This window comes from Lepidochelys olivacea, assembly GCF_965140295.1.
Source record: "Lepidochelys olivacea isolate rLepOli2 genome assembly, chromosome: 10".
NCBI classification, from domain to species: Eukaryota; Metazoa; Chordata; order Testudines; family Cheloniidae; genus Lepidochelys; species Lepidochelys olivacea.
The window spans coordinates 85,285,802-85,313,676 of NC_140420.1; the positions used below are offsets into that span (position 1 = coordinate 85,285,802).

At 47.3% G+C, this 27,875-nt stretch overlaps 1 protein-coding gene across 2 annotated transcripts in view; it reads left to right on the plus strand.

The window, feature by feature from the left end:
* The window catches only part of PPIP5K1 (diphosphoinositol pentakisphosphate kinase 1), a 145,716-nt gene that overhangs the window by 99,403 nt on the left and 18,438 nt on the right, over nt 1–27,875 (plus strand). The window contains exons 28-29 of one of the 2 annotated variants that reach the window (XM_084640954.1): nt 8,630–8,692; nt 13,342–13,521. The exons of the other annotated variant lie outside the window; for it this stretch is intronic. Coding sequence (XP_084497080.1) covers nt 8,630–8,692; nt 13,342–13,521 — 243 coding nt within the window. The remainder of the gene's footprint in view (nt 1–8,629; nt 8,693–13,341; nt 13,522–27,875) is intronic. 2 annotated transcript variants of the gene reach the window in all.

Here is a 27,875-nt window from a genome sequence, read left to right on the forward strand (position 1 = left end):
CAATTCTAGTCCATCCTGTACAGACACCATTCGGAACCTGCTGCCCGCACTCTTCCTTTCCCTCCCCCCTCCCCCCCCCGATGAAGACCAGCCAAACGCATCAGAGGATGAGCAGGAGCATGCCAGAGAGGAGTTGTCTCCTGAGAGCCAGGATCTTTTTGGGACTCAGGACCCTCATGCCAGCTAGCTGCAGTCCCACCCTCCTGCAATGGACCGCGATTCCTGCCCTGCATTGGCTGAACCCATGGCCCAGACAGAAACCCATTTGGGACTGGAAAAAGCACATTCCCTGGGGGGAACTTCAGCATGTAATTCTGCAATCTATTATTGTGCCACACTGCTGTCCGCAGCCATTGTAGGCAGATGTGAGCTAGGAGCCCTTCCGAGTATCCAGGCCTTGCCTCCCTTGGCTCATGCTGCCCATTGTCCCCTCACCCTCCAAAGTGCTTCCAAAATGGTGGCTGCTCCACCAGGCAGTCAGCCTATGTGACATGCTAACGCCATGACTATTGATGTTTTCAGGTCCATGGCACATGGAGGCCACTTGCCCATCTGCCTGTCTTCCTTTCCTCTTCCCTTATCTTACTTGACTTCTAAAACCATCCCCCTCCTTCTGCCCTCAACATGGCCACTAGATGGGTGAAGTCAGTCTCTACACCGCCTCCCCTCCCTCAACAGATATGAATAACGAAAGCATTCATTTCTGCAAAAATAAGTGTACGGAGACAGTTGCTACAGGAAAAGGAGTTTCGTGAGTGCTCATAGTTTACATGAGGTATAAATAAGAACATATGAAAGGTCATATTGAGCCAGACCAATGGTCCATCTGGACCATTATCCTGTCTCTAACAGTGGCCAGTGCCAGATGCTTCACAGGGAATGAACAGAAAAGGCAATTTTGAGTGATTCATCCCTTATTATCCAGTCCTATCTTCTGGCAGTTGGAGGTTTAGGGACATCCAGAGCATGGAGTTGCATCCCTGACCATCCTGGTTAATAGCCACTGATGAACCTGTTCTCCATGAACTTATCTAATGCTTTTTTGAACGCAGTTATACTCTTTGTCCTTCACACCATCCCCTGGCAATAAGTCCCACCGGTTGACTGTCCATTGTGTGAAGAAATACTTCCTTTTTGTTTGTGTAATCTGCTGCCTACTAACTTAATTGAGTGACCCCCGGTTCTTATTATGTGAAGGGGTAAATAAATAACACTTACTTTCTCCACACCAGTCATGATTTTATAGACCTCTATCATATCCCCCTTTAGTTATCTCTTCTCTAAGATGAACAGTCCCAGTATTTTTAATCTCTCCTTATATGGATGCTGTTCCATACCACTATTAATAATTTTATTGCCCTTCTCTGTACTAATATCTTTTTAGTGATGGGGCTACCAGAAGTGCAGGCCGTATTCAAGGTGTGGGCGTACTATGGATTTATATAGTGGCACAGATATTTTCTGTTTTATTATTTATCCTTTTTCCTAATGGCTCCTAACATTCTGTTTGCTTTTTTGACTATCACTCTACATTGAGCAGATGTTTTCAGGGAACTATCCACGATGACTCCAAGGTCTTTTTTAAGTGGTAACAACTAATTTAGACTCCATCATTTTGTATGTATAGTTGGGATTATGTTTTCAAATGTGCGTTACTTTGCATTTATCAATGCATATTGTTGTTGAATTTCATCTGCCACTTCCTTGCCCAGTCATCAGATTTAATGAGATCCCTTTGGAACTCTTCACAGTCTGCATTGGACTTAGAAAATTACTTGGTAGTTATCACCTGCAAGTTTTGCCACCTCACTGTTTACCCCCTTTTCCAGATCATCTATGAATATGTTGAACAGCGTTGGTTCCAATACAGATCCTTGGGGTACCCTCTCTCCATTGTGAAAACTGACCTTCTGTTCCTACCCTTTATTTCCTATCTTACTGATCCATGAGAGGACCTTCTCTCTCATCCCATGACTGCTTACTTTGTTTAAGGACCCTTGGTGTGGGACCTTGTCAAAGGCTTTCTGAAAGTCCAAGTACACTAGATCTAATAGATCACCCTTTCCCACATTCTTGTTGACTCCCTCAGAGAATTCTAATAGATGGCTGAGTCATGATTTCCCTTTACAAAAGCCTGTTGACACTTTCCCAATGTATCGTATTTATCTATGTGTCTGATAATTCTGTTCTTTACTGTAGCTTCAACTAATTTGCCTGGTACTGAAGTTAGGCTTACAAGTCTGTAATTGCCAGGATCGCTTCTGGAGCCTTTTTAAAAAATAGCTGTTACAATAGCTATCTTGTACAGAGGCTGATTTAAGTGATGTGTGGTATATCATAGTTCTGCAAATGCCTTTACCAGGCATGCAAGCTGCTCCCTGCTGAGGAACAAATGCCCTTCAATATGCATTCTAACTGATGATCATTGTATGGCTCTATTGTTCTGTGTATTTGCTCTGTCTGCTGGGGAGACGTAGCAGAACTTAAGACTGAGAAATTCTTCATTTAGTTTTGCATGTTGTAGGGAATGGATGCTTGCCCATGCCCCAGGTATAGCTTTCAAGCTCCTTCCACTCCTGCAGCATTTCTGGGGTGACCATCCTAGTGAATAACTTCACAGCATATCTCAGTGGTCTGCTCCTTGCCTCCTAGTCACGCATTCTCTGCCTCTGCCCCAGTGCAACATCCTAGTGAATCAGGACAGCCTAATGGGGGTTGTTGGGAGGATTACTAGCCCTCTCACCCCTGAAGCCTCCCATAAGCCCCCTTTTAACCTTGCCAACATCACAGAAGTGCCTCCAGCACACAAACAAAACCGCAAAACCAAAGTGGAAACATCATTCTAAACCCACCCCCTCCCTACCCCCCAGTCTTCCTAACAGCATGTTCAGAAATCCCGATATACCCAGCACCCTCTTCACACATAGACCACTTTACCTCACGGTGTCTCGTCCCAGTCCTGGGGGAACCTCCAAAATTGTAAGTCACATAAAGAAAAAACATCATGGCGTGTCTGGAATATAACCAACAAGCAACTGCTTTTTGGGTTTTTCCCCCAGACAGCCACAGGACCTGCAGTGGCCAGACTGTCAAAGACAGAGCTTCTCTGTACTGCAGAAAGGCTGGCCACCTGAGTGGGTGGAAATGGAAGACCCTGGACGAAATGTTTGTAGCACTCATGGTGGAGTTGCAGAGGAAAACTGAACTGTACATCAAGACTTGGAAGAAGAAAGAAATGCAGCTCTCCAGGAAAGTGTGGCTGTGGCCAGGGGAAGCATCACCCTGGCCAAAGAGATCATGGAAAAAGACAAGGAGATGCAGAGGCAACACATGGACACTATCTTGGGCCAGAATGCTCTCCTCTTAAACATGCTCATACTAGGCCAATAGGCCCTGCAGTCCTGTTACTTGGGACTCAGGCATGTCCTTGAGCCCATGGGCAATACTGGCTACTGGGACCAGCAGCAACTCCTCCCCACTGCACCTCTCAGCAGTGTTACCAGAAGCCATCCCCGTTTTGGAATCAACCTTTAGACACCAAAAACGCAGGGGAGTCCAGTAGTGTCCCTGACAGTTTTCAGCTGTGGCATTCAGCCCCAGAGCGCATGTGAGGGAAGGCATATACCCAGTTCCAAAAGATCCTTGTAGACCACCATTCATTTATGTCTGAAAATCATAGAATATCAGCATTGGAAGGGACCTCAGGAGGTAATCTAGTCCAACCCCCTGCTCAAAAGCAGGACCAATCCCCAATTAAATCATCCCAGCCAGGGCTTTCTCAAGCCTGACCTTAAAAACTTATAAGGAAGGAGATTCCACCACCTCCCTAGGCAACACATTCCAGTGTTTCACCACCCTCCTAGTGAAAAAGTTTTTCCTAATATCCAACCTAAACCTCCCCCACTGCAACTTGAGACCATTACTCCTTGTCCTGTCCTCTTCCACCACTGAGAATAGTCTAGGACCATCCTCTCTGGAACCACCTCTCAGGTATTTGAAAGCAGCTATCAAATCCCCCCTCATTCTTCTCTTCTGCAGACTAAACAATCCCAGTTCCCTCAGCCTCTCCTCATAAGTCATGTGTTCCAGACCCCTAATCATTTTTGTTGCCCTTCGCTGGACTCTTTCCAATTTATCCACATCCTTCTTGTAGTGTGGGGCCCAAAACTGGACACAGTACTCCAGATGAGGCCTCACCAATGTCGAATAGAGGGGGACGATCACGTCCCTCGATCTGCTGGCAATGCCCCTACTTATACATCCCAAAATGCCATTGGCCTTCTTGGCAACAAGGGCACACTGCTGACTCATATCCAGCTTCTCGTCCACTGTCACCCCTAGGTCCTTTTCCGCAGAACTGCTGTCTAGCCATTCAGTCCCTAGTCTGTAGCTGTGCATTGGGTTCTTCCGTCCTAAGTGCAGGACCCTGCACTTATCCTTATTGAACCTCATCAGATTTCTTTTGGCCCAATCCTCCAATTTGTCTAGGTCCCTCTGTATCCTATCCCTGCCCTCCAGCGTATCTACCACTCCTCCCAGTTTAGTATCATCCACAAATTTGCTGAGAGTGCAATCCATACCATCCTCCAGATCATTTATGAAGATATTGAACAAAACCGGCCCCAGGACCGACCCCTGGGGCACTCCACTTGGCACCGGCTGCCAACTAGACATGGAGCCATTGATCACTACACGTTGAACCCGACAATCTAGCCAACTTTCTACCCACCTTTATAGTGCATTCATCCAGCCCGTACTTCTTTCACTTGCTGACAAGAATACTGTGGGAGACGGTGTCAAAAGCTTTGCTAAAGTCAAGATACAATACGTCCACTGCTTTCCCTTCATCCACAGATCCAGTAATCTCATCATAGAAGGCGATTAGATTAGTCAGGCATGACCTTCCCTTGGTGAATCCATGCTGACTGATCACTTTCCTCTCATGTAAGTGCTTCAGGATTGATTCTTTGAGGACCTGCTCCATGATTTTTCCGGGGACTGAAGTGAGGCTGACTGGCCTGTAGTTCCCAGGATCCTCCTTCTTCCCTTTTTTAAAGATTGGCACTACATTAGCCTTTTTCCAGTCATCCGGGACTTCCCCCATTCGCCACGAGTTTTCAAAGATAATGGCCAATGGCTCTGCAATCACAGCCGCCAGTTCCTTTAGCACTCTCGGATGCAACTCGTCCGGCCCCATGGACTTGTGCACATCCAACTTTTCTAAATAGTCCCTAACCACCGCTTTCTCCACAGAGGGCTGGCCATCTCTTCCCCATGTTGTGATGCCCAGCGCAGCAGTCTGGGAGCTGACCTTGTTCGTGAAGACAGAGGCAAAAAAAGCATTCAGTACATTAGCTTTTTCCACATCCTCTGTCACTAGGTTGCCTCCCTCATTCATTAAGGGGCCCACACTTACCTTGGCTTTCTTCTTGTTGCCAACATATCTGAAGAAACCCTTCTTGTTACTCTTAACATCTCTCGCTAGCTGCAGCTCCAGGTGTGATTTGGCCCTCCTAATTTCATTCCTACATGCCCGAGCAATATTTTTATACTCTGCCCTGGTCATATGTCCAACCTTCCACTTCTTGTAAGCTTCTTTTTTATGTTTAAGATACGCTAGGATTTCACCGTTAAGCCAAGCTGGTCACCTGCCATATTTACTATTCTTTCGACTCATCGGGATGGTTTGTCCCTGTAACCTCAACAGGGATTCCTTGAAATACAGCCAGCAATACAGATCACCAGTGATGATCCACTAGTCCTTGGAGAACCATGGCGAACTATCCCTTTTTCTGTTTCTAAATTCTGTGCCCTGGTGGGGCGAGGGACCAGCAAAGGATAGGCACATGGGTTCCACCAGTTGCTCCAGTGCAGTTGGGAACCCCGTGCGTGCAAAGCCATCAATAATCTCCTGAGCACTACTCAACTAGAGAGTACCTTATCAGTGGCATAGCAGACCTGCATGAGAATGGACCCATGGCGAATTGGTGTGCTACAGACCGGTAGCATTTGGGGATGGCCAGCTTCCAGATGGCAAGGGCGACTGGCTTCTTCACAGAGGTGTGGCACTGCATGATGGTGTGCTGTTGATGCAGCTCCAGAGTCTTTTCTGCACAGATCTCAAAAAGGGTAACTCTCCCTAGCCTGAAGTTCTTTGGCCACGGCTAGTCATCCCAGGCAGGCAGAATGTCCTCTCCCACCAATCCACACTGGTTTCCCAGGCCCATAGACTGTGCTGAGAACTGTGTAACTCATCCAGGAACTGGTCCTCTAGTTCACGCAGGTTGGCAGGGTCCTCTTCCTCCTCATTCTGCTCCTCCCACTCCAGTGTGTTGTGCTGATGCCATAGAATATTCTTATGCTTGTGGGGCAATTTGGCAACGTGAAATGCCAATTTCATCTGGCTTTAGTGCTATAATGCAGCCCGGGCAGGCTCTGAATATTCAGTTTTCACCATAGCAGAATGGAGCATTGTTGAGTTAATGCTGACTGAGCAATTCGAAAATAGCACAAGGCTATCAGGAAAGGAAGGATGGGGTGGAGAATGCAGAAATGTAGAATTAAAAAAACAAAAACAAAATAGAACCTACCTGGATTCCCACAGTTCACAGCAAAAACAATCCCAGGATGCATGCTGCTCAGCAGCAAAACAAAGGACCTCTCAAGAAGACTGCACCCTGAGTTTGCAGCAAACTGCTGCAGTGTGTTCACACAATGTGAATTGAAAATGGAATAAGTGTTCCGCGTGCATCCTGTTGGTGCAATTTGCATACTCTGAGTTACCTGATGCACATCAAACAGCTTTGGATTAAACTAGGGACACAACCTAAGATTCCGGAGTACAATTCTGGACCAGTGGTGGCTTTTGCTTCTCCTTTCTGTGGCGGCTGAATTGCGGAGTACGTGGTGCCCTGCTTGTGGTGCTTTCCTCCACGGTTCATTGCTGCTCTAGGAAGTTGAATTGGCTTTATTTCTTCTAAAAGTCTCCTTGTTGGCGACTGGGAATAAGATACGGAGCTTTTCACCTCTACATTACTGGTGTGATGGAGCGCAATCCACTAGCGAGTGAAAATCATCCGTGGTATCGCCTTCTGTGAAGTAAGTTGGTTGGCCTCAGGCCAGTTCCTCATAGCCAGCCGTTGAGTGGCCTATGGAGACTGAATGTCACTGTCTCCTCTAGAGCTGATTTATAGGGTCAAGGCTGAGAAACTCTCCAATTTGAGTGCATGTGGATGGGAATCTTGTCCTGCTTCTACCTATGCTGCACCTACCCAGGAATAAACGGAGCAATTCAGTTTCCAGGGCCATCCAGACAGCAAGGGAAATATAGAAACGCCCATGAGCCCTTGAATAAAATTAATTGTGGGGGTAAGTCAGCAGTATTTCCGTAAACATAGCCAGCAACATGATCCAGACACAAGGATGAGATGGCATTGATGCCAACTGAATTAGAGCACTTATGGAAGGGCAAGGTTGTGTGTAGCTCTTATGGCTCTGGTGAAAAGGAAGCATGAAAGAGACACTCTGAGAAATGAAAACCTTTTTAATTCGCACGCCGTGGTGGAAGTCTGGCCAGCTGGGCTCTGTTCCACCAAGCTATGAATCCAGTCAGCCTTTTTCTCTTCGGTTTGTGCTGGCCTGTCCCTTCCCACACGCCCTGAGGAGCTACCTGCAATATTCCCCATGCCTCACTGCAGACTTCTCTGGTAGATTATGGAAATAACAAAACTGTACCATGAAAGCCGAGCCCTTTTATGCACCATCTGTTTTCAGTCCCTCCCTCCCCAGCTACATAACTCGTGTGAGACAGCTTTGCTGCCTCTGTGGCCAGGAACCTGGCCTGGCTCATGCCCAAAGGGATCCTTGTGGGGCCCAGCTGAAGCCCAGCTGTGCTTGAGGGGCTATACCTGGCCTGTATCTGGGAATGCCTCGTGGGACGAGGTCTGGGGGCACCCGCTTAGTCTGTTCAGTTGTAAATTTGACTTTCCTTTTTAAGTCATAAAGCTCTCTGCTTAGCACAGATTCCGGAGAGGACACACTGAGGCTACAGTGTCCTTTACTTTGAATCTTCTGTTCCTGCAAGGGGAGAGCAGTCTTAGGCACTTCACTTCTCCCCAATAAGTTCTGAGTGGCTTGGCCTATATTGTACTGCTGCATTCTGTTGTGTGGCTTTGTGCTATACTGACTCTGAGAATGTCCTGGTCACCTGTGCAGAAGAGCCCTATCTCTTCCCCCAGCTATCTCTAGTAGGACCAGTCCATGCACAACTCAGAGAGCAGAGAGTATCTCTAGGTGAAATGAGGTAGGAAGGCAGGGAGTCCCTCCCGTGTATAAGAATGGGGCTGAAGAAGTGTGAGAACATTGCAGGGTATCAGGAAGGGAGACTGTTAGTGCACATAAGTGCAAGGGAGGCAGAGAGCAGGTGTAAAGAGGGACCTGGAGGACTCTGTCAGGTGCTGCAGATGTAAGGAGTGTCAAGAGAAGTGTCAAGTGGGAGCGAGTGTCTGGGGGTCAGGCAGATGGATAAGTGTGAGGGGTCTATTAGGCAGGGATAGTTGTAAGCATGCAAAGTCTCAGGGCTCCTTAGAAGCAGGCTATTAACTGAGATGATCTGTTTTTATTTCCTCAGAGCTCTTGTCTATGCCAGCCGTAAAACGATTTTCTGTGTCGTTTGCAAAGCATCCGACTAATGGTACGTTTGCTTCCTTGATTTGACGTTTCCTCATGCTTCTAACCTCATCCTCACGTTCTGTTCTCTCTGCACGTCATTCTGTGTACCCCTCCCTTCAGCCTTCTCATGTTCCTCTGCGCGTCTGTGTATCTGGTGTCCAACTGTTCCACCGTTTTCCCAGTTGTCTCATTGTGACTAACCTGCTCACTTTGTGTTACTGTCTGTGAGGGGCCCAGGCTTGGGCAGGCTGTTAGAATCCTGGCAGCCTGTTTATTCCAGAGGTGTTTGCACCCCGACTGACCAACCAAATGTGAGCAAACAAGAATTGGATCCTTTAGCAGCCTCAAATTCTGTACTGGCGTCAGCGTCTCCTCCATGCTCGCTCTCTCCATCTCACTGATGGTGTGGGAGGCATAGCCATGCAAACCCTGGAGCACAATCTGCCTTGACAGTCTGTATCCTGAGAGAAGCAATGACTGGCTCTCTAGTCTGCTGTGCATGGCAGCGGAGGAAGAGCGAGGGCAGCTCTGGGGTTAGATGGCGTTAATAAGTGAGGCAAAGGCAGCCTCCAGCTGGTGGCCATGGAAAATGCAATCTACTGAGGTGAGAGAGGATAAAACAGCAAGGATCCCTAGCATTTCCTCTAGCCAAGCTGCCCCTCAGCACAGTGGCCTTGGTAGCTCTGATTCTCTCCTGGTTTCCCACCTGCACAGTGTCGCTTGCAATGCTAGTCCCTCTCATGTTTCCCCCCCCCGCACCCCAATCTCTCTTCATCCCCCACCCAACATGATGGCATTGGTAGGGCTGGTCTCACCTTTTCACATGCACCCTCCCCCCAAGCATCATGTCATTGGAGAATTCACTTTTAATCACACAAACAAATATGGTCGCAAAGGAAGGTTGTGGAATGTTCATTGACATTCAAAAGGGCAGCGCCTTTCTCCTTTGCTGTGGGAAATCTTCCCCACTGAACACACGAAACTCAGAGACTGGGCTCCATATTTGTTCCCCTCTTCTTAGCCAGGAGGGAGGGCAGCTGCAGTACAGTCTGCTTTGCTCTCCCCACCCTAACAGCAAGGAATAGGGGAAGAGCGGCTGTGCTCCTTGTGTGCTCCAACTCCCCTGCTCTGTGTAGCTCCTAACCTGATGTTGGTTCTCCTGGTCTGTCAAATGGCTCATAAGTATTTGCTCTCTAAGCCTTGAACAGAAATGTTCAGAAAAATTTTGTTTTACAGCTAACATTCCTACCCATTCCTCATGGATAGGGAGTGGCTGGGACTGGAGCAGGTTATTAAGAGTCATAAGTAGAAGTACTTGTCTCTTCTCAACCTGAATGCTGGTGCTCAGTAAACGCTCTGTGATCTAGAAGATGAGTCTAAGAACAGAAAAGAACCATCATAAAGCACAAAGCTAGGGTCTGGCTAGTTTCTGAAGGGTGTGTCTGCACAGCCAAAGGTCTGCATGGGCTAGCCTGCCTGCACTGGCTGGATTTGTGCTGGTTCAGGTTACAAGAACAGGGAAGACAGGGCAGCGTGGGCTTCAGCATGGATAGTTCAAGCCTGACACAGACCCTGAGTAATGCTCGGCAAACTAGTGCACTTTGAATGCTGCGCTATGCGTCTTCACTGCTGCTGTTACCCACACTAGTGGGATTCATGCTAGCTCAGGTAGCTTAGCCTGTGTACAGCTTCTGGTGCGTAGACATACTGAGTCTCCAAGCAGGTCAGACCGTGGGAGAAATTACCAGGTGGACTTGATCTCATTCTGTGCAAAGGGAGCAGCTGCATGGCTCATTCCAGTATCTTTCTGAAAATAGTTTGGTAAGCACATGTGGCATGTGGAAGCCAAGCTCTTCCTTTATGGAGCAGCCTTCCGTAGGCCACCCCCCACTATAACAGCAGCCTGATGCCCATAGAGAGATTATAGAGGGAAATAGGGCACCCGCAGTGTGTGTGTTGGGAAAAAAAGTGCACAGAGCATAGGGCTCTTTAATCCGTCAGACAGAAACAACATGAGATCCAATGGCTGGGAGGTGGAGCCAGACAAATTTTTAAAAAACTTTCTACAAATACATTAGAAGCAGAGGAAAACTAAGGACAGAGTAGGCCCGTTACTCAATGAGGGGGGAAAGACAATAGCAGAAAATGTGGAAATGGCAGAGGTGCTTAATGACTTCTTTGTTTCGGTTTTCACCAAGAACGTTGGTGGCAATGGGATGTCTAAAATAGTGAATGCCAGTGAAAATAAAATAGGATCAGAGTCTAAAATTGGAAAAGAACAGGTCAAAAATTACTTAGACAAGTTAGATGTCTTCAAATCACCAGGGCCTGATGAAATGCATCCTAGAATATTCAAGGAGCTACTGAGGGGATATCTGAGCCATTAGCGATTATCTTTGAAAAGTCATGGAAGAAGGGAGAGATTCCAGAAGACAGGAAAAGGGCAAATATAGTGCCCATCCTTAAAAAGGGAAATAAGGACAACCCAGGGAATTACAGACCAGTCATCTTAACTTCTGTATCTGGAAAGATAATGGAGCAAATAATTAAGCAATCAGTGGGCTTAAATTGCAGCAAGGGTTAGGGTTGGACATTAGGAAAAACTTCCTAACTGCCAAAGTGGTTAAGCACTGGAATAAATGGCCTGGGGAGGTTGTGGAATCTCCATCATTGGGGATTTTTAAGAGCAGGTTGAACAAACACCTGTCAGGGATGGTCTAGACAATACTTAGTCCTGCCTTGAGTGCGGGGGACTGGACTGGAACGCGTTACCTAGGGAGGTGATGGAATCTCCTTCCTTAGGAGTTTTTAAGTTCAGGCTTGACAAAGCCTTGGCTGGGATGATTTAGTTGGGGATTGGCCCTGCTTTGAGCAGGGGGTTGGACTAGATGACCTCCTGAGGTCCCTTCCAACCCTGATATTCTATGACTACATGACCTCTTGAGGTCCCTTCCAGTTCTATGATTGTTAATTGCAGACTAGAAATCAGGTGCACATTTTTAACAGTGAGGGTAATTAACCACTGGAACAACTTACCTAGGGACACGATGCATTCCCTGTCTAAATCCAGACTGGAAGTCTCAATTGAAAAGATCTGCTGTAGCTCGACCGCAAGCGATGGGCTTGATGCAGGAACCACTGGGTGAAATTATCTGCCCTGGGCCAGAGGCTGGACTAGATAATCATAATAGACCATTCTGGCCTTAAAATCTGTGACTCCAGGAGGAACTGGGCACCAATATCATGAATCCCACAGTGTGGGAAGGAATTTGGTCGTCTTTCCACACTGCCTTGAGGATGACAGTACAATTCTATGGAGTGGGGCTGATACGTTTCCCAGTGTTTCTTGGCACTCTCATAGTCTTGGAGAAAGATCTTGGAGTCATCGTGGATAGTTCTCTGAAGACGTCCACGCAGTGTGCAGCGGCAGTCAAAAAAGCAAACGGGAGGTTAGGAATCATTAAAAAAGGGATAGAGAATAAGACAGAAAATATCTTATTGCCCTTATATAAATCCATGGTACACCCACATCTTGAATGCTGTGTACAGATGTGGTCCCCTCATCTCAAAAAAGATATACTGGCATTAGAAAAGGGCAACTAAAATGATTAGGGGTTTGGAACGGGTCCCATATGAGGAGAGATTAAAGAGGCTAGGACTTTTCAGCTTGGAAAAGAGGAGACTAAGGGGGGATATGATAGAGGTCTATAAAATCATGAGTGGTATGGAGAAGTGAATAAGGAAAAGTTATTTACTTGTTCCCATAATATAAGAACTAGGGGCCACCAAATTAAATTAATGGGTTGCAGGTTTAAAACAAATAAAAGGAAGTTCTTCTTCATTCAGCACAGAGTCAACCTGTGGAACTCCTTGCCTGAGGAGTTTGTGAAGGCTAGGACTATTACAGCATTTAAAAGAGAACTGGATAAATTCATGGTGGTTAAGTCCATTAATGGCTATTAGCCAGGATGGGTAAGGAATGGTGTCCCTAGCCTCTGTTTGTCAGAGGGTGGAGATCACTTGATCATTACCTATTAGGTTCACCCCCTCTGGGGCACCTGGCATTGGCCACTGTCGGTAGACAGGATACTGGGTGGTTGGACCTTTGGTTTGACCCAGTATGGCCATTCTTATGTTCTTACGGGGGCTGTAAATAACTCGTGCCCCTCTGCATTTTCAGAACCTCCAGGTGATCTGTTCTCAGCTAATTTCTCAGCCTCCCTGCTGGCTATTGTCCACCCTTGCTATGCTCTCCAAGCCATACATTTTTCTTCCCCATACACAGTGCTCAGGATTCTGGCACCAAAGGCTGTATCTGGATTTCTTGGTTCAGTGGGAGAAGGGCCAGGCCTGGGGCTACCTTTCTTGTTTTGTAGCCCAGCCTGGATCTTAATTACACACAGGCTAAAAATGTGTTCCTGGGGTTTGTTCATTTTAAAAAAACTAAAATCTTGGAAAGTAACAACCTAAATGTAAACGAGCTCTTCAATGGGATTGTACCCTGGGGGCTGAAGGTTCAGCGTATTGGGTGGTGAGGAGAGTGCTCTTCCTACTCTTTGGGGCTGGGGGTTCAGCACATGGCCTTTTCCCCACCTGTCTCCATTTTCTCATTTCTCAGCTACCCTCTCTCTCTCTCTCTCTCTCGCCTTCTGTGGTTCCCTTCTTCTGTAGATGTGCTTGAACACCACCGTGTTGCCCAGCTGCTGTGCCGTTTTTCCTCTGACTATGCCATGAGACGGAATATCTCCTTGGATGCCACTCTGGCCCACCACCTACATCAGTGTTCCTACCACCTGCGTCTCTTCAGGAGCTGGCTGATCTCAGGCCAGGATGACTTGGAGTGCCTCTACGGTACTGCACGCTGCAGCTGCCTTAAGCCCACGCTCTTGTAGCTGAGCGGGGGGTGCTGTCTGCTTGAGAATGCAATGTATGCTGTGCTTTCTAAACTAGGGAAAGCATTTCCCTCTCTGCCTCTCTGAGAGCCTCGGGTTGGTGCTGCAGTGAGGCATGTGGGTGGTTGCATCAGGGCAGTTTTGGAGCCTGAGGAAGGTACTTTCCATGTAGGGCTAATAACTTCTGTGTAGCTGTTAACTTTGTGCTCTTTGTCCTTGGCAATTGCACAGTGCCTCCTTCCTCTAGTCAGAGTGGGTACTTGTGCTTCTCTTGTGAGCCACGGCCAATGTGGATTGGGGTGCTTTCATCTGTCTGAGACACTGCTCCAGCAGCTTGATGGACTGCTGATATAACACTCTTTCTCTCTATGCCCAATCCCCAGAGAAGTGTAATCCCCATGTCCCTTCAGTTTAATAAAGGAGGTGAGATGGATGACTGCTGTATGGAGAAGGATGGAGAATCAGGAGACATAGCATAAGAATGACCGAGCAGCCTGAAACCCATGAGATAAACCTGTTGCTTTTTCGAGTAGTGCGCCAATGGGTGCTCAGTGTCAGGATGTGCGTGCGGCTGTGCACTCTGGATTGGAGACATTTTGTCAGCTGTGTCTGTGAGTTTGTGCCAGAGCCTTAGGCACCCTCATGCTCCACTACGAGGGCATATAGGGAGGGGTGGACCCGCTGCCATTCCCGGTTCCTTCTCAGTCGCTTGCAGTTTGAAACCGAGCATCACGGTGTTTGCTAGCTGGCGTCAAGGCTGGCTACGCCTCTTGTGAAAATGTTCTTTTTCTTAGTATTTTTTTCTTTATTTTAGTTTAGCACAATTTGTGCTTTTTAATAGGTTCCCCTCCCTTCCTCTTTTTTGTCCAGTTCAGGCCTTTGATCCATGGGCTCAAGTGTGGGTTATGCCCAGGCCCTTGGGCTTCAAACCTGCCAGACATGCCATAAATCTTTCCCTCACAACAGTGGACATTTAAGCTGCCTTAGGGAGTCTCACGTCCCTTCCAAATGTCCAATCTGCTCAGGGTTTAAGAGTAGATCTAAGAAATTGAGAGAACAGGCTCAAACTCCTGTTAATGGAGCATTTGCTGAGACCCACAGGATCTGAGTCATCCCCCTATATGTCAGATGCTCAGAGAGCTCCAGTGACCCATCTCTTCTGTGACAGTAAGCAAAGACCTGGGGGCCCTTCAGAACTATCTAAACCATTGAAGAAGAGAACGCTGCCTTTCCCAGAATAGGAGAAGAGAAAGGGAAAGTCAACCTCTCAGTCTGGGTCTCAGGAGATGTTGTCCCCCATTACAGGTACCTCTGAGGCTTCCATCCCCTTTGGAACTGAGATCACAGCACTCGCTAAGGTCACTATGCTGCATATCAAGAAACCGTCTGGTAAATTACCTGAAGGGGTACGTACGCTGCCACTGGACTCCGTGCCTCCAAGATGTAAGCACTCCAGAGCTAAGCCAAAATCATTGTCTGTACTGCCTCTGGCAATCAGACATAAAGGATGTGCTGACTGTACTTTAGTACCATCTCAGTAACAACAGATGTAGTAAGAGGCCCTGAAACATAAACCCTTGTATCAGAGGCCTGGTCTGAGACCTAAAGCCTGAACCAAAGTACTTCCAGGCATTGCTAAGCAAAGCTGGGCTGTGAGCCAGAGGCAGGCCCTAATTGCAGAACTTGGCAAGAAAAGGACTCCTAGAAAGCACGCGCTAATGATATAAGTGGTAATAAGAGGAACGTGTGCCAAGATGGCACCTGGACATCCCGGTACAAGGACACTTCACAGAGATAACAAGGAACAGCCAGGTGCATCCCAAAGACAGGGTCAAAAGGACAGCATGATGGACAGATCTGTTTGTTTGAACCAACATGATCAAAGGGGGAGACAGCACCCTAATGAGTCAAGGGGCTGTACCTCAATACGTCAGTAGGGGTGAGTAATCTGTCCTGCAACTGTATAAAAATAGGTCTGGGAGCGCATATCTTTGTCCAGCCTAGGGGGCAGAGTGTCCTGCCACTGACTGAGCTGTGTCCATTGTCTATAGGAAACTATTACTGTGCTTTGTTTGACAATAAACCTGGCCAGGTGCCTTCGTACCTTACTAGAGTCCGTGGTCTTTGGGGGTTCTCTCGGGGTCTGCTGTGTCGGCTATCTGTGCAGAGCTGGGGCAGCACACAGAGGGAACATGCACGCAGCCAACTGTTATTGAACCAGAGCAGAGCACCTCACCGGTGGCTATTGACACCACCAGATAGTCTGACTCCCAATGTTTCCTACCTCGGGTCCCCAGTACCATCCAATCTTTTGATCCATGTGGACCTTTGGATCCTGGAGTACCCTGAGTCACCTCTGCTGAGGGGTACTGAAAGACACTCCCCACTGGTGTACGGCCTCATCTGCTGGAGTCTGCATTTCCTCCACTACTGTCTTCAACCATGTCTCATCCTCTAGTGCCATCACAGCCTCCAGTCCTCCCTTGAGGGTACACAGACACACTTCTCTCAGTTACTGACTTGACACTGTCTGGTACCTTCATATCAACAGCTTCCAGTATTGATGCAATTACAGGCCCCTTTTTGGGCCCTGGTACTGACTCAACCACCAGTACCGACACCATTTGCCCCTCCAATTGAAACAGAAAATGACCCATCTAATTTTGAAGTGTCATAAAGCATTCCTCTTTTCAACCTCCTTCACTCAGAGTACCTCCTGATCATGAAATTCCTATCCAGGCGATACCTCTGAACCCTGGCAAGGACAACAGTGGGATCCTGTCCCTTACAGCCACCACAGTAGGCTTATTGGAGCACTGGAGCCCCTTATGGTGACCAGTTCTACAGGGTCCCATCTCGTAGGAGGGCACATCAAGAGCAGCAGCTAGCACCCTTGGATCCTTCCACACAGCAGGATCTTACAGGGAAGCAAGAGCAACCTATGGGAGAAGAATCTTTGCCTTCCCATACATCCTTCTGCTCCCCAGACAAGGCTCATGCCCCCCTCACCATCTTATACTGACGTTTCAGGAATTTCAGGATCTTATGAAGCATGTAGTGTAGACCCTATATATTCCATTGGAGGAGATACAGGAACCTCAAACACTCCTTGATGGACATCCTTCACACATTTCCTCGGGGCAAAATTGCCTTTCCCATTAATGCTGCTCCACTGGCCCCTGCACATTCTGTGTGGCAAATCCCAGCTACTATACTGCCTACATAAAAGCCGACAGACAAAAAGTGCTACCTCCCTCCCCAAGGATCAGAATATTTCTTTTCCATCCTACACTCAACTCCCTGGTCGTGGCAGCAGTCAACAAATGGAACAGACAACATCTGTTCCATTCTACTTTGTCTGATAAAGAACAAAAAAGACTGGACCTTCTGGGTATGAAAAAGCTACCCTTCAGCCACACTGCAGTTCAAAGCAGTCAGTTACCAAGCCCTGATACCAAAACACAATTTCATGAATTCTTCCCAATTTTCATCCTTTTGTTGACCACTTGCTACAGGATCAGCGGGAACAACTTCAAGCCCTTATAACAGCCTCACTAGAACCCACTGACGCAGTTGCTCATTCCCTGGCTACCGCAATAGTCATGTGCAGAGCTTTGTGGCTGCAGTCCTCTGGTCTGTGTTGGGAGGTACAAAATACCCTCAAACCTTCCCTTTGAGGGACCCATGTTGTTCAGTGATGCCGTGGATGGGTCCGTTCACTCTAAGGACTTTAGGCCATGCTACAATCTCTGGGCGTCTATACACCTATGACAAAGAGAAAGTACAGTAGGTTGCAGGTGGCTCAGTGGTCAAACCCAGTCCACTGCCAGCCCACAAGAACTGCTGAGCCCCCAAGGAAGAAGCTCAGGTTCTCTGAGAGGACAGTCCTCTATTGTGACCTCCCAATTGGCAACATCTTCAAAACGACCATTTTGACCTGGTGGTCTTGGTTCATGAACTCTCTCTCCTGCTCCAGATTTTACACTGCATCTATCCCACCTCCTCCCCTATGGGGACCGTCTCACCCATTTCCTTCCTTCCTGGGAGCCCATCACCTCAGACAGATGGATCCTACAAGTGATATCTACAGGTTACTCCATCCAGCCACACTCCCTCCCTCTTCAGGGACTCCTCTGATGGGAGTCTCTTGAGGCAGGAGATACAATCCTCCTAACACTGGAGGCAGTTGAACCCGTCCCACTGGTCTTTGTCTGGAAAGGATTTTATTTCAGGTACTTCCTGGTCCCAAAGAAAAATGGGGGATGGAGACCGGTTCTGGGCCCAAGGACACTAAACACCTTTGTCTATGCTCAGCAGTTCAGAATGGTAACCTTAGTAGTGATGATTCCTCTCTGGAGTCAGGTTTTGTATTTGGTTTGTCTCCCTAAGTCTCCAAGATGCTTATTTCTATATAGCTATACATCCTTCACACAGGCATTTCCTACGCTTTAGGATGGGCAGAGACCACTAGCAGTGTCATGTCCTACCTTTTTGGCCTTTCCATTGCTCCAAGGGTCTTATCAAAGTTGTGTTGACCACCACAGCCCTTCTTCATCAGATGGGAATAATCTTTTTTTCTCTTTGTGGATGATTGGCTCCTGAAAGGTCAGTCATTCCTCGAAGCAGACTGCAACCAGCAAGGCCTTATCTCTGTTCCAGTCACTGGTCCTCCACTTCACTCTGACACCCACCCCATGAATAGACTTTGTGGGAGCTACTCTGGACTCCTCCACTGCTGGAACATACTTGCCCAGGGACAGATTTGACACTGTCCAGCCTTGTCTTGACAATACAACAGAGCCAGCAAAAGCTTATGTACAACATCTGGGCCATATGGCAGCCTGTACATTTGTGATATCCTTGGCAAGACTATGCTCCTGGTGTCTTCAGGCCTGGCTCAGAACCATTTACATCCGCAACAAACACCGCCTATGCAAGCCAGTGCCCATACCCTGGAGGGATGGCTAGTCTCTAAATTGGTGGAAGGATCTGCAGAATGTGTGCATAGGGGTTCAGTTCTTACAGTCCTCTCCCCAAGAATCATCACTACAGATGCCTCTCTGATAGGAGGGGGTGCACGCTTTCAAAACCCTCATAGCCAGGGCAAGTGGTCCCCTCGAGGCAATCCTCCATATCAATGTATTAGAGCTCTGAGTGGTTCATTATGTTCGCCAGCACTTCCTTCCACACATCAGGGGCCTGTCAATAAGCATGTTTCTCTGTGGTCCAGCACTAATGTATTATATTGATCGGCAAGGAGGAGCAAGATCCTGATCCTTATGCACCGAATCCATAAAACTGTGAATCTGGTGCGTAACAGTGGTTTATCTACCAGGACTACTGAACGCAGTAGACATTTCAGCGTCGAACGCGAGTGGGAACTGAACAATGAGGTATTCCAAGAAATCTCTTACCTGGGGCCATCCACAAACCGAGCTCCTTGCAGCTCTATCCAATGAAAAGTGCAGGCAGTTCTGCCTGAGGGAAGGGCACAGCTACAACTCAATGGGAGGTGCCCTAATTATTCCTTGGCCTCACATAGTGCTGTGTGCTCATCCTTCTGACTCCCCTATTGCTCAAGGGTCTGAACAAATTGAAACTATAAAAATTAGTAGCCATTTTCATAGCTCCGCCATAGCTGAGAGAGGTATGGTTCCGAGAGCTGGTTTGAATACCTCTGACTGCATCTCCACCTTCCCCTGACAGTGAATCTTCTCACCCAAGAGTTGGGCTCTGTCACCCCCTGAACCTCTCAGCACTTCACCTCCAGGAGTGGCTACCAGATGGCTCTCTGGTATAGAATTATTTTGCTCCCCAGAGGTGCAAACAGTGCTGCTTCACAGTAAAAAACCTATAATGAGAAAAACTTACCTGCAGAAGTGGAAATGCTTCTAGAGTTAGTGCAGTCACCAATCTCTATTTCCTCTTGACTCCCGTCTAACACACGTTCTCAATTACCTCTTCAATTTAAAAACTACAGGATTATCTCAGCGTTCAATTAGAGTTCACCTAGCTGCTGTTGCAGCCTTTCGCTCCCCCACTGAGGGACTTTCAATCTTCACCCACCCAACCATGATGAGGTTTCTCAAAGGCCTCTTCAACCTATTCCCTCCAGTTAAAGAACCAGCTCCACCATGGGACCTCAACCTAGTCCTCAGTGCGTTGAGGAAATCCCCATTTGAACCTATGGCAAACTGTTCCCTCTTCCATCCTCTTAAAACCTCATTCCTTATAACCATCACCTTGGCCAGGAGGATAGGGGAGCGTGGAGCCTTGATGGCTGACCCGCTATGCATGGTGTTCAGTTGTGCCAGGGTGATACTATGTCCACACCCTTGCTTCCTTCCTAACGTAGCCTCAGAATTGCACATCAACCAACAGATTCACCTACTGGTGATTTTATCCCAAGCCTTTGTATGCTGGGGTGTAAGAAAAGGTCTTGCCTTTTTCAAGACGGGACTGGGTCCTTTAGGGGCTACACTGAGACTTCTTATCTCAATTGCAGAATGCATGAAAGGACGAGGGATTTTCACTTGCTGTCCAAATGGGTTGCAGGCTGCACCTTAACCTTCAACGAAGATTAAGCAGTTTGCTCCCCTTCGAGAGTTATGGCTCACTCCAGCAGGGCTCAATCTACCTCTGTTGCCCTGCTGAGAAACATACCTATCCCAGCAGAGCAGCCACCTGGCCTTTGATACACGTGCTCTCCCAGCACTATGCTCTTGTCACTGTTCCCATAGCTGATGCGGCTTTCGGTGACCCTGTTGTATGATCTTGACTGAATCCACCTCCTCAGCACCCTTCTCCATGTTGAAGATGTTGCTCAGGAGTACCCCTAGGGACTCTGCTTGAAGGAGAGGTTACTTACCTTGTACGGTAACTGGAGTGCTTCAAGATGTGTATCCCTATTTGGTGCTTCATTACCCATCTGCCTTGGAGTCTCTTGGTGAACTTTTGTCATTGAAAAGGAACTGGAGTGGCAGCAAATTTGCCCCCCTATATGCCCTCATATTAGAGCATGAGGGTGTCTAGGGCATAGGCTTGGACCCACAGACACTGCTGACCACAAAAAAACCCCTCTGATCGAGGGTGCACAGGTGTGCACACATGCTAGAATAGAGCACTCACAGAGAAACATATCTCGAACTCCAGTTACTGTACAAGGTAAGTAACCTCTCCTTTGGAAATGCATGGAAAGTGAGCTGCTTGAGGGAGGTGCACTGCTTTTCAGAGAGGCTGGATTAATGTAGGACTGGAGAGCTGCTTGTGTGTCTGCATTGCATGGCATCTGTTTCATTTATGGGAATTGGTCCCTGCTTGTAAGGGAGTGGGCAGGGAATTTCAGCATCAGATCTAAATGGTGTGATAGCTTCCTGTTCTTCTATGTGTTTCTCGTCTTCAGGAGTGTGGAAATCTTGGGGGTAGTGCCTCTGGCTGGTTTAAAGTGGGTAGGAGGGGATATCCTTTTGTGTGAAAGGAAATTATCCATCTGGTGCTGGCCAGCCCAGATATTCTTACACTATAATACCTGCTGGTGTATGTGGTTTGCTGAACCGTGTGTGTTGTGTTGCATCAATCCGCTTGTCCTTTCTGAATTGAAGAAGAAAGGGGGACAGGTACAGAAAGGTTGGCTTTTCACACTGTGAAGAAACAGACCCCAGGTTCTGAAGATACGGAAGGAGGGGAATTTCTGCAAAACAATTTGGTTTTTCTCAATATGGCCCTTGTCATCCATCAAGAGATGAGATGGCTGTTGCTGTACCAATGTGATTAGAATTATCCTTGGTCTCCTAGAAAGAAAGACTAAAAAGAGGCAAGATTGCTTCAAGGGAAGAGGGGGTTGGACAAACCAGGCTGCTCTGAAGCCAGAGCAGAGAGCTGTCCCTGCTGGAGATCTCGCCGATCTCTTTCCTGTGTCTACTAGAGCTCAAACAAGAACCCAAGCTTTGTCCCCTGATATCCCAACCATTGTAGCTGGATGTTTTGAGGGGTCATGGAGCATGTTTATTGTTAAAGCACAAGAGAGGTATGTGTCTAATGCTAAGGAAATTAAAAACTAAAATAGTTCAGTGTTATAGTTTTGAGTTGTAAAGAGAAAGCTAGTGATTTAAAACCCACTTAATTAGAACATTGTAGTTAGAGCCAAGAAAAAAAAATCGACAGGAGAAATCAGAAGATTCCAATCCAAAAACTGAAGTATCCAAATCTTGACTAAAAACTTACTTTTTAACAAAATAAAATATTGGCATAGATGGAACAGAGTTCTTATGGAAGTTGTGACAGGGATAATGCCTTTAGTGACTTAAAAACTTCTGCTCTCAAATGTCATGACAGTCATCATCTGTGTGAGTTCTTATTAAAGAATTAAATATAAAAAAAAGTTTGAAATTTTGACAGTAGGTTGTGTCTGATTTCAGTGGTCAAAGCAAATGTTAGAACAAGGTTCAAAAGGTGAAAATATACGACTCTTTTAAAGACCGTTCCAAACTGTCCTCTAATTAACTTCAAACTTAAATCATTGGGGAAAGACGACACAGAAGAAACTTTATGCAGAAAGGAGTTGTTCTTCTTCAAGGGCTTTTGCATGTTTCCAGGCCTGGCCACAAACCGAGTTAAGCTCACTCAGTGTTAGCCACTCAGACTGACTGATTTATATTTCAGAAGCCAGTTTAGTTAAATTGGTGCAATGGGGATGATGCCTTGGCACCTCACACCTTCTGAACCTTCTGGAAAATCATCTCTATCAGTATTACCGAAGAACCATGGCAGTGGGAACACAACACTGCTACACCTCAGGGAAGTTCAAGCTTTAGTACTTCTGGATGGATAAAGTTGATACAAGGCCCTCTCCTGCATCTGATACGGCTACACATACAGAATTCCTTGCCTTCTTTGAAACCTGGAAATAGAAGGTATAGCACTCAAAATCTGTAACTTCTTAATTTTGTTCTCTGGTTTGAGTGTTTCCCGGGCACTTGCATCACGTTTTCCACCCTTTCTTTGCAGCTCTGAAAGCTAGAAACTATTTTTAAAAAAAGTTTTTTAAAGCTGGAATTCTTCTGCAGTCTCTCGATCGTATGAGATGCGACTTTAAGGAAAACACCATCCATTACGAGACTCTGATGTGTTTGAGCCTCAGCTGTGCTTGGCTGTATTTCTCAGGCTTTACCATCCATGACTGAGGGCTTACTATTTAAAGGACATGGGCACTTTAGTGCCAAAATGAATAAGGTGTGAGAGAAACTGAAGAACACCCGGGCTACATGCTCTCTGCATTTATCTCAGCCTACTACCATCAGGGAGAAGGCTCACTGGCTTTGCTGTCGGCTACCACAGACAGTTACCGCATCATCTCTACATGTGGTCTGGAGAGGTGTGAGGAGGAGGTGAGCCCCTGCTGCCCATCATTGCAGAATCAGTGCCCCCTCCATGTACAATTAATAAGAACAACAGTGAAGGCCTTTTTGGACTTCATGGAATCTCTAGCTTTCTCCCTTTTCAGGATAAATTCTGCTTAGGGGACATTTTATATGTTTAAGGTCCTTTTTTGGAAGGGATGTAGCATTTGGATAGATGGAGATGTCTGGTTAAAGCTTGTGGGTAAAGAGCAATGGGATGCCATATGCAACCAGACGTTTCAAAAATCTTATCCCAGCAGGGTGTAGAACTTGCTCAGTCAGGGCTACTGCTCTCTCTGTGGCCTGTTTCAGGCATTTCTGTATTGCTGAGAATTGTAGAGCAATTACTTGGCGTTCACTCCACATATTCACCAAGTACTATTTTCCCTCTCTGATTTTGGGCTGGAGAGAGTGATGCTACAATCTTTATTTAATTGAGAATTCCTCAGCCCACCTTCCACCTGGTCTGGACAGCTCATGAATCTCCCCAGAGTGGGAATGCTTAAAGGCCCTTGGAGGGGTTACTTCCTTTCCTGCTCCTGTGACTCCTTAATATGTCAGTCATTTCATCCACCAGTGAAATGTAGCTACTTCTGGCATGCAGTGTGACAGTCCAGCCTGCCTGTGCCTTAATGGTGCTCAGCAATGTACACAACAATGTGTGAGTGAAATGGAAGTATACAGTATCCATGTGAAACTTCAGGAGGTATAGTCCTAGCTAGGATATAATTACTCGAGTTGTCATATGGCCGGGGCTGAGCAGTGAGCATCTCAAATTTGTTTCTCATCTAGCAGCACTGTGCTCTCTGCCACTGCTCTGGGACATAGGTGCAGTACCGACTGAAATGGAAGAGTGCTCTGTACTGAGTCACCTCCCCCACTCTCTGCAGTACATGCACTTTTCTTGGAGTTCCGTATCAAAATAGTTTAACCAGAACGGCGTCTGCTCAACATCTGAGGTCTGTTGAGATTGTCCCTAGATCTGTTATTTACAAACCATAGAATCATAGAATATCAGGGTTGGAAGGGACCCCAGAAGGTCATCTAGTCCAACCCCCCTGCTCAACCCCCATGTTGCTTAGTGTTTTACATAATCCTCTAGCTTTTTACAGGGTTTTCTCTTAATATTTATTGTATATTTAAACAAATAATAAAATTTTAGCAGCAGCTGGAGTTCTCTTTTCCCGTCACTGCACAAAAATTTGTGAGCTGTGTCCACACCATCCTTTTCCTCTAGTGAGGATTAACTGGGTTTGGGATTCACATCAGCTGCTATCATGAAAACTTCATTAAGAGTTTTAGCAGACATATGCAGCAGACATGTGCCGCTCCTTGGCTGGGGTTGGCTTTGGGGCATTGTCCACCCATCCTTCAGTGTGATGTCACTTGGTGCCAAACCAGCCTGAATTAGCAATGAATGAAAAGTGTACCTCTGATGGTTGCTTGGTGGTCTCTCTGTGTGCAGTTGGGTTTTTAGTGCACAAGTATCACAAAACTACCACCCAAATCCTGCCTTAAAACTCTCCTCTCCACAATGCCTACAAAAACCTCAACAATGGCTAGATAGCAGTGCGAAGCTGACAAGTACCCTCTCATGGTCACTGTGTCCTCCCGCATCTGTTATCTCTCACTTATGACTTAGATCAGGTGTGGGCAAACTTTTTGGCCCAAGGGCCACATCGGGGTGCGAAACTGTATGGAGGACCGGGAGGGAAGGCTGTGCCCCCAAAACAGCCTGGCCCCGGCCCCCTGACTGCCCCCCTCAGAATCCCCCACCCATCCAACCCCCCCTGCTCCTTGTCCCCTGACCATCCCCTCCCGGGACCCCCGCCCCTAACCACCCCCCGGGACCCCACCCCCTGTCCCCTGACTGCACCGACCCCTATCCATACCCCCACCCCTATCCAGTCCCCCCTGTTTCCCCGTCCCCTGCCTCCCCCCAGCCTCTGTCCTATCCAACCACTCCCTGCCACCCGACTGCCCCCCGGGACCCCCGCCCCATATCCAACCCCCTGGCCCCGGCCACCTTACCATGCTGCTCAGAGCAGCATGTCTGGAGCTGTGCCGCCTGGCTGGAGCCAGACGCGCTGCCCTACGTGAGCGCACAGCCCCACTGCCCAGAGTGCCGCCTGCCCGGTGACAGGGCTGTGGAGGAGGGGGAAAAGCGGGGAAGGGGCCGGGGGCTACCCTCCCAGGCCAGGAGTTCAGGGGCCGGGTAGGACAGTTCCACGGGCCGGGTGTGGCCCGCAGGCCATAGTTTGCCCGCCTCTGACTTAGATTGTAGCTCAGGGGCAGGGCCCATCTTTGTTATGTGTGTATCTGTAAAGAGGTTAGCACTTGGGGCCCTGATTCTTGATTGGGGCTCTAGACGCTCCTGCCTGCAAATAATAATTAAGATCTTTAGTAATACTTAGGCATCATAGAGGAGCCAAGATAGATAAGCGACATAAGCAAAAAGAAAAGGAGTACTTGTGGCACCTTAGAGACTAACAAATTTATTTGAGCATAAGCTTTCGTGAGCTACAGCTCACTTCATCGGATGCATGCAGTGGAAAATACAGTGGGGAGATTTATATACACAGAGAACATGAAACAATGGTGTTACCATACAGACTGTAAGGAGAGTGATCAGGTAAGGTGAGCTATTACCAGCAGGAGAGCCGGGGGTGGGCGGGGGAGAGCCTTTTGTAGTGATAATCAAGGTGGGCCATTTCCAGCAGTTGACAAGAACGTCTAAGGAACAGTGAGGGGTGGAGGGATGGAATAAACATGGGGAAATAGTTTTACTTTGTGTAATGACCCATCCACTCCCAGTCTCTATTCAAGCCTAAGTTAATTGTATCCAGTTTGCAAATTAATGCCAATTCAGCAGTCTCTCGTTGGAGTCTGTTTTTGAAGTTTTTTTGTTGAAGTATTAACACTTTTAGGTCTGTAATCGCGTGACCAGAGAGATTGAAGTGTTCTCCGACTGGTTTTTGAATGTTATAATTCTTGACGTCTGATTTGTGTCCATTTATTCTTTTACGTAGAGACTGTCCAGTTTGACCAGTGTACATGGCAGAGGGGCATTGCTGGCACATGATGGCATATATTACATTGGTAGATGTGCAGGTGAACGAGCCTCTGATAGTGTGGCTGATGTTATTAGGCCCTATGATGGTGACCCCTGAATAGATATGTGGACACAGTTGGCAAAGGGCTTTGTTGCAAGGATAGGTTCCTGGGTTAGTGGTTCTGTTGTGTGGTGTGTGGTTGCTGGTGAGTATTTGCTTCAGCAATGTCTGTAAGCAAGGACTAGCCTGTCTCCCAAGATCTGTGAGAGTGATGGGTCGTCCTTCAGGATAGGTTGTAGATCCTTGATGAGGCGTTGGAGAGATTTTAGTTGGGGGCTGAAGGTGACAGCTAGTGGCGTTCTGTTACTTTCTTTGTTGGGCCTGTCCTGTAGTAAGTGACTTCTGGATACTCTTCTGGCTCTGTCAATCTGTTTCTTCACTTCAGCAGGTAGGTATTGTAGTTGTAAGAACGCTTGATAGAGATCTTGTAGGTGTTTGTCTCTGTCTGAGGGGTTGGAGCAAATGCAATTGTATCGTAGAGCTTGGCTGTAGACAATGGATCGTGTGGTGTGGTCTGGATGAAAGCTGGAGGCATGTAGGTAGGCATAGTGGTCAGTAGGTTTCCGGTTTAGGGTGGTGTTTATGTGACCATCGCTTATTAGCAGCATAGTGTCCAGGAAGTGGATCTCTTGTGTGGACTGGTCCAGGCTGAGGTTGATGGTGGGATGGAAATTGTTGAGATCATGGTGCGATCTCCCTGGCATTGAATTTCCCTCTTAGTAGTTTCAGCTGTGGGGTCAGAGTGGTCATAGACCATGGGGACTCCTCTTTCCTTGCAGTCTGCAATGAGAGCCATTGGCTGGGGACAGTGTATGTGGAAGCTAGGACCTCACACTATTGTGTTCATGTAAAGGCCACAAATAAACTTCTCTTTGTTAAGCTAACTAGATAATTACAGGAGACAAGGAAGGCTAAGATAAGTTAAAGGGTGACTTGATCACCATCTATAAGTACCTACATGGGGTCAGATATTAAGTAGTGGGCTCTTGAGTCTAGCAAAGACAGGTATAACAAGAGCCAGTGGCTGGAAGTGGAAGCTAGACAAATTCAGACTGGAGATAAGGTGTGATTTTTTTTTTTTTAAAGGTGAGAGTAATTAACCACTGGAACAGTTTCCCAAGGGTTGTGGTGAACTCTCCATCCCTGACGATTTTTAAATCAAGACTGCATGGTTTTCTAAAAGCTGTGATCTAGGGATTATTTGGGGGCAGTTGCAGGAGGTCAGGCTAGATGGTCACAATGGTCCCTTCTGGCCTTGGGATCTATAAGAACTCCTGCCCTCTCTTTTCATCTGCTGCTGCTATGCATGGAATACCCTCCCTGAGCTGGCCTGCAAGGCATGCCCTCCCCATTCAATCCCTTTTCACAATCCACTTCTACCATGATGCCTATGAGAAACTATCAAATGGACGGACGGTTTCAGAGTAGCAGCCGTGTCAGTCTGTATTCGCAAAAAGAAAAGGAGTACTTTTGGCACCTTAGAGACTAACATTTATTTGAGCATAAGCTTTCGTGAGCTACAGCTCACTTTATTGGATGCATACAGTGGAAAATACAGTGGGGACATTTATATACACAGAGAACATGGTATCATCAAGGATCTACAACCTATCCTGAAGGACGACCCATCACTCTCACAGATCTTGGGAGACAGGCTAGTCCTTGCTTACAGACAGCCCCCCAACCTGAAGCAAATACTCACCAGCAACCACACAACAGAACCACTAACCCAGGAACCTATCCTTGCAACAAAACCCGTTGCTAACTGTGTCCACATATCTATTCAGGGGACACCATCATAG